This window comes from Leptosomus discolor, chromosome 21 (assembly GCF_034619465.1).
Source record: "Leptosomus discolor isolate bLepDis1 chromosome 21, bLepDis1.hap2, whole genome shotgun sequence".
Taxonomy (NCBI): Eukaryota; Metazoa; Chordata; class Aves; order Leptosomiformes; family Leptosomidae; genus Leptosomus; species Leptosomus discolor.
Window position 1 is genome coordinate 7,125,611 of NC_141411.1, and position 7,134 is coordinate 7,132,744.

General features: G+C 43.5%; 1 protein-coding gene across 1 annotated transcript; it reads right to left on the bottom strand.

Annotated features, from left to right (window-relative positions):
* Positions 1 to 769: 769 nt before the first annotated feature.
* Positions 770 to 6,691, bottom strand: LOC104341388 (tubulin alpha-1C chain). Its single transcript, XM_009945904.2, has 4 exons — positions 6,571 to 6,691; positions 3,389 to 3,537; positions 1,364 to 2,044; positions 770 to 1,118 (listed from the first exon to the last, which is right to left on the bottom strand). Exons 1-4 carry the CDS (start codon positions 6,689 to 6,691, stop codon positions 825 to 827), a joined length of 1,245 nt encoding a protein of 414 aa, XP_009944206.1. The 3' UTR covers positions 770 to 824.
* Between the last annotated feature and the right edge of the window lie 443 nt (positions 6,692 to 7,134).

A 7,134-nucleotide genomic window follows, 5' to 3' on the forward strand; every position in this document is an offset into this window, starting at 1 on the left:
CTGTCCACATCTGAAGATAACCTGACTAGCCAAATCCTCTCCCCTTACATCAGCTTACACAGAAGGCAAGGATTTTTTATATCTGAACCCATGGACTGATTACCTCTGCAAAAGAATTAGTTTTAGGGAAAACTAGTCTTTAACCCTGGCCAGCTAGCCCAGAGATTTTGCTCCAGCCTGCTTCAGGCAAAAGGCTGACTCCAGAGAATGCTGGCAGACAGGGACTGCAGTTCCTTTTGCAGGAGGAGAAAGGAACACCAGGGCAACAACCACAGATGTTCTGAGAGAGAAGCAGCAGGCTCCTCATGCTATGGCACACCCTTTCTGGATCTCTCTTCTTCCAGGTTACTGCATCTAAGTTACTGGCCCATGCCAGTATAAATATAGGAGAAAACTAACTCAAATAGCCTTTGGTTTTAAAGGAGTTGCATCTTTTCTTAAGGGTAATACAGGGTTAGTTCCTGCTGCCTCTTGTGACACCAGTTTTAGAGCCTTGAAAAAATGTAGGTAACTGATCTTCCAGCAAAAGCTCATGCATGTTGTAGCCTTGCATTCTGGGAGAAAATAGGCACTATTAGCTCTTCAAATAGCAGTGCCTTAAGGACAAGAACTCACATGATTATTTTATTCAGGTTGTCTTTCTCAGAAAGAAATTGTGTCTCCTGGGCTACTGACTACTTGTATGTAGTTAATGAATGTACATAGTGCTTGGACACTACCAAACGTCTTGATTAAAGTAGTTTATTCCAATTATTTAACATGATTTACACTGCTACTGAAGAGGCAGTAAAATGGCAGCGACTTGCAATTCACTTTTGTTGTATTTAATATTCTTCACCTTCATCTTCTCCATCCATCGAGTCTGTGCCCACTTCTTCATAATCTTTCTCAAGTGCAGCCAAATCTTCCCGAGCCTCTGAGAACTCCCCCTCCTCCATCCCTTCTCCAACATACCAGTGAACAAAGGCACGTTTGGCATACATCAGATCAAACTTGTGGTCTAGACGAGCCCACGCCTCCGCAATGGCTGTAGTGTTGCTCAGCATGCACACCGCCCGCTGGACTTTGGCTAGGTCACCACCAGGAACCACTGTGGGCGGCTGGTAATTGATGCCGACCTGCAGGGAAAGCAGAGGAGACCATGAGTTCCTTCATCGCATTTGACAGTGACCGTAACCAAAGAAGTCAGACAGTAGTTGAATAAAACGTTTTACTCCCAAGAAAACAGCTCTGAGTAAGAACCCAAGTTTCCATTTCTCAAAATACAAATCCAGTACCTACATGACATCCCGAGGAGAAAATATAATTCATAAGCCCATGACCATGCATGGTAAAAAAAAATCACAGTGTAACTGAGACTTGCCTTAAAACCAGTAGGGCACCAGTCCACAAACTGGATTGTGCGCTTGGTTTTGATAGCAGCAATAGCAGCGTTGACATCCTTGGGGACAACATCCCCCCTATATAGCATACAACAGGCCATGTACTTGCCATGGCGAGGGTCACACTTCACCATCTGGTTGGATGGCTCAAAGCAAGCGTTGGTTATCTCTGACACTGAGAGTTGCTCGTGATAGGCTTTCTCTGCCGAAATAATTGGGGAGTATGTTACCAATGGGAAGTGGATACGAGGGTAAGGCACCAAGTTAGTTTGAAATTCAGTAAGATCCACGTTCAAGGCACCATCGAATCTGAGGGAAGCAGTAATGGAAGAGACTATCTGACCAATGAGGCGATTGAGATTGGTGTAGGTCGGGCGTTCAATGTCCAGATTCCTGCGGCAAATGTCATAGATGGCCTCATTGTCAACCATAAAGGCACAGTCGGAATGCTCCAGCGTGGTGTGGGTAGTCAGGATGGAGTTGTATGGCTCAACAACGGCTGTTGAAACCTGTGGCGCAGGGTAGATGGCAAATTCCAGTTTTGATTTTTTCCCGTAGTCAACTGACAGGCGCTCCATCAGCAGAGAAGTAAAACCTGAGCCAGTGCCTCCCCCAAAACTGTGGAAAATCAGGAAACCCTGCAAGCCAGTGCATTGATCAGACTGAAAGAGAAAATAGGTGTGTTAAAGCAATTATGTAGAGAATCTCAAAACAAACTCAAGAGACAACACTTAATTCTGACACATACCAACTACTCAAGCTTCAGGAAAGTAATACTGAATTTGATTTATCCACCAATAATCAATGAGGTGCCCCATAGAAAAGCACTGTATTTTGGGCTGTTTTAAGCCCCCTAACATATTGGTGGGTGACCTCTCCACTTCAAACTACTACCTCAAAAATTCCCCTACCCCCAACTTTCAGGCCAAGGTCACTAACAATGACCAAGAAAAGCAGTGACATTCAAAGAACTACACACCATCTCTTGCACTGATTTGACATTCTCTACCTGCACAAAAACGGAGCGATGCCCTGGCCCAGAACTATTGCCAGAACCCCGTAAGGGCTGCAAACATGTAACTCAGTTCAGGGAAGTGAGCTGTCAAAACATATCACACTGCCATTCCAGTTTAGTCTCCTCAGATGAAATGACTGCCTTGTCCTCAGAAAGAAGTGCCACATGATGCTTAGCTTGATTTCCAGGACTGACAGGGACTTCCAACAGCTTGTAAAAAAGCCATTACAACCATGTTTTTCAGGTCAAAGTACAGCCCGCTGCAAACTTATCTCAGCTTTAATTACAGACAGTGGCAGCCAAACGCTGAGAATAATACCAGTTTTGATCTACTAAAGGGGCACTTTTCAGTAAGAGTCCTTTCACATTCCATACAGACGTATGCCCTGGAACATGTGCAATGAGTACTCCTTACCTTTGTGACACAGATTCAGTAAGGTACATGCTTAGCATCTCTAAAAAAAGAGAACTCTAACCTTCTAAGCCAACATATCTTTGCCACATGATCAAAGTACTGGAGAGCCTGAAACCCCCCAACTTGGAGATCTACTCCTTTTCTACTGTCATTACCATATAATTAATTCAGAAATCATAACAGCAGGAAATGCAAACAGAAGTCTAAACCACAGAAGCAAACACTCCTATTTAAACTTCATTGCAAGAGCCCCAGCCAGAGACCCATCCTTTTCCAGCAGGAACTATGCAAATCATAATTCTCAGTCCTGGCTTTCTGAAGTTGAACATGAAACTATAAAGTTTTGAACACCTCATCAGCACTTTAGGCCACTTGAGAGTCATATCTGACAGGATAATCCAACCATTCTCAGCTGGCTGATTATAAAAACAGATGCAGACTAAGTCCACAGATTCTCCTACCATGGAACAAATTAAAGCACAATTTATAGGGCTATGCATTTTTGTTAATCTCATTTCCAAATCCTGTAAAACAGGATAAAGAAGTTTAAGAGCCTTCAGTGAAGAAACATCTTACCAGTTTCCTGATACGCTCTAGAACTAGATCAATTATCTCTTTCCCAACCGTGTAATGACCTCGAGCATAGTTATTTGCAGCATCTTCTTTACCAGATATCAGTTGTTCAGGATGAAAGAGTTGCTTGTATGTCCCATTCCTAACTTCATCTGAGGAGACAAGATGAATGATATTTACAAAAAGTTAGTTTTCTATGTAGACCAGGTTTTTCAAATTTCTGAGGGCATCCAGGATACAGCACTAAACCCTTAGAGATAAAAAGCAGCTTGATTTCTACCTATCAGTAGGTGACAATACTTAGTACAGTCTATACCTAAGAAAAATAAAGTTACTGCTTAAGAAACTGCCCCATTTTACACATAAGTTTAAATTTTTGACCTGCCAGAGCAATTTAAAACTGGACTGTAGCAGCAGAATCATTCTTCCACAGTTTAAGACAACTTAAGGCCCACTTCGCAGATCAGCATCTGAAATATTGCTTTTCCCCTTCATTTTCCAAGCCCTCCAGGATGTTGCCTTATTGCTTCTGCAGCTGTGGGCAGTCAGAGCCTACACTGCTTGCTTGTCCCCTTCTTTCCCTTAATTGCACTTTCTGCCAAGGGTAGAGAAGAATGTTGAAAAGGAACAGAAGATGCTCTCGTAGAGATATTCAGTTACTCAAATACTGAGCTGTAAGCTCCAGCACAAGTGGCTGAGTTATAAAGAAACTGTGCAAATGAACATGCAGCATCCCTCACCAGTAACAGATCTGGAGAATGATTTAGAGTGATCTCCTCCAGTTACCAGAAACATGCACTTGCATCTAGCAGGCTAAAGCTCTGTCCTACCACAAAGGTAAAAAAACCCCTCAGCATAACTTTGTCATTCTTGAGTTGTATGCTAATGCAGTATTGCATCCTTTAATTAAAATCAGGTGGAAAGCAAAAAGCTTTATTAAATACAGATGAAGTTGTCTGCTTGCATGTATTCTCTTTAATCTGAAAAAGAGTGAGCAAGACAAAGATAAGTAGAATTCAAGATTTAAAAATAGTTACTATTTGAACCAATTTAGACTGGCCAGCTACCACTGCAGTTTGCAATCCAATACTCTGAAGTCATTCCAAGCTGTACCAAAATAAAAACAATTTGGAGATGTCTACCATTCAAAATACATCTGTTTCTAAGACTTTCTGCATTACCACTCCAAGTTAAAGGAGAAATATGGGTAAAAGGGAAAAATATAGAACCTAAAGAACAAGGTAGCTGGTAGGGGCAACACGAGTCAAGATGGTCCTGGGGAAGTAATAACACTTGAAGAGTTAAGAGGATCAGTCATTCGACTATGAGAGTGTCAAAGAATAGTGAGTTCAGGGAACAGCTAAACCAAGCTTTCCCCTGGACATGCTATCCTTCAGGTTTTTCAGATTATCTGGGGTAGATTTTTCAAGGCACTTGTGTTGAATTCCCAGACACGTTACTACCCCATTTTCTTGTGGGAAGTTTGATGGCATTTTACCACCACAGCCCCAGAGCTGGTGCACACGTACAGCAGTCCTGCTGCCTTCACAGAGAGCACTGATCTGGAAGCTCCAGAAATCCCTGATGTACACACGTGACCGCTACAGAGCTGCTCTATGCAGAATAGATGCTTTTTTTTTTCATAAGCACAGTGCAGAGGGACATGCTGCATGAATGGGAAGAATCATGCTTGCCCTACCCAGGAAACTGGATCAGTAATTTTCAAATAAGCAGGGCAGGAATAAAGAAGGCAGGCTAGCCCCCAGAAAGGCACATGATGTAACCTTTAACAAAAAGCCTTAACATGTTTGGTATTACCAAGTATTTCATAAGACAGCCTTTTGCCCATCTCCCCATACTACGATTGCATCATTAACAAGTGTGAAACACCACCTTTTACCATTGTCCCAAGACTCACCAGCTACACTCCCCCAGAGGCAAGGTGACAGCTTTGCCACCTGCTCTCCCTCACCTCATTTCTCAGCCTTTTCTGGTTGCTTAGAGCCACCACCTGGCCAGCAGCAGAGGAAGCAACAGCCATGGGGCTCAAGAAAACAGAAAGCCAGACTTGCAACAGCTCTGGGAATGTCAGTGTACAGCCAAGGGTGCTTTGGCTCTTTTCAAAGTTAGCAGTCCAGCACTCCCAACCCTTGACCTGCCCAACAGCCTTCTGCTCTCCTGCAGAAGTTCATGCCACCGTATTAGCCACAGAAAGTGGTTTGGGCTGTTACAATGAGACTAAGTTACAAGAGACCTGTTTGGGTATACAGAAGTGGCCTAAGCCTCTTCACTCATCTCCCCTTCCCAGCTCTCTGAATTGCAGAACAACAAAAAACAAACACAGCAGCCACACAAGCACAGGCAGAGCTCCTCTTCTATTAGAGCCCAAAATCACCACTTGAGGCAAGACAGCCACAAAACTGGCTCCAGCAGAATTACTTCAGGCACACACATTGCTGAGGGCAAAAACAAGATTCATGACACAAGGAACAAGGCTCTTGCAAAACTGGGAGCTCACATGGGGCTAATGCCACAGAATGGGGGAACTGCTCAGTGGCTGATACATGGGATGTCATCTGAACCCTAAGAGCCAGTGTTGCCAGAGCTCAGAATACAGCTGATTTTCAGGATAAGAGCAGATGTTACACAAAGATAAGGCAGCAGGAAGTTAAAGTGCATGTTTGGAAGTCCCTGAATTTAGGCTAGCAATTGAGACTCATTTCTGCAGGCACAAGCTACAGAGAATAGAAGATTGTTTTGGGAAAGCATAGGAATCATTCCAGTGTACAAGAAGAAATCTTCTTAATGATACATATCACATCTTTCAAAGAGGTTCCTACTGACTCCTGTACACATCATGCTATATTGTTTCAAGAGGTTATAACTAGTTCCTTGCATAGCAAAAACATAAGGCATAACCAGCAGACCCATTTAATTCCACAGGCTGGCAGAAGGTAATATTTAAATTCTTTAAAGCTCCAGAGCACACATCTGCCCGTTTCAATTAACGTAAAGCCACATTTTTCCATCACTAGGAAGATGTTGGCAAGCTTTATACAGTAAAAACTTAAAAGCCCCAAAGCATTTTGCAGGACTAGAGAAATGGATCCCCTTCGTAAAACTGGTAAGTTGAATCCCATCCTCCAGCCTGTCCCACAGTCCCCTGCGCAGGGCGCTGCACTCACCTATCACTGCTGGCTCCAGGTCCACAAACACAGCACGAGGGACGTGTTTTCCTGCGCCGGTCTCACTGAAGAACGTGTTGAAGGAATCGTCACCTCCCCCGATGGTTTTATCGCTTGGCATGGTACCGTTGGGCTGGATGCCATGTTCCAGGCAGTAGAGCTCCCAGCATGCATTGCCAATCTGCACACCAGCTTGACCAACATGGACTGAGATGCACTCACGCTGTGTGGAGAAAAAAAATTGGATCACTCAGCAGAAACGGCAGTTTCCTTCTTTAGAAAACATTCAGCACACCCAGCTTGAACTCCCATACTGCACAGCTCTTGAAACATTGGCCTTATTGTTTTGGTGTTGGGGGCATTTGGCACAAAATCCAACAGAACACAAAAGCCTCTTTCAGTCATCATCGACTTCCACCTAGAAGACCCTTTTAGACATTGTCATTTTTACAAACTCATTCCTCGTTGTTCCTATCCTCAACCAGACAGGAAGAGTTTGAGCAACTCTTCTAAACCCTTCAGCCAACTCCTCTCTTCATAACAAACACTAAATAGTTAGAAAAA

Coding starts and splice junctions, on each gene's coding strand:
- LOC104341388 (XM_009945904.2), bottom strand. CDS start 6,691: ATGCCAAGCGATAAAACCATCGGGGGAGGTGACGATTCCTTCAACACG. Junction 2,045..3,388: donor TAGAGCGTATCAGGAAACTG/GTAAGATGTTTC, acceptor TTTCTCTTTCAG/TCTGATCAATGCACTGGCTT. Junction 1,119..1,363: donor GGTGCCCTACTGGTTTTAAG/GCAAGTCTCAGT, acceptor CTTTCCCTGCAG/GTCGGCATCAATTACCAGCC.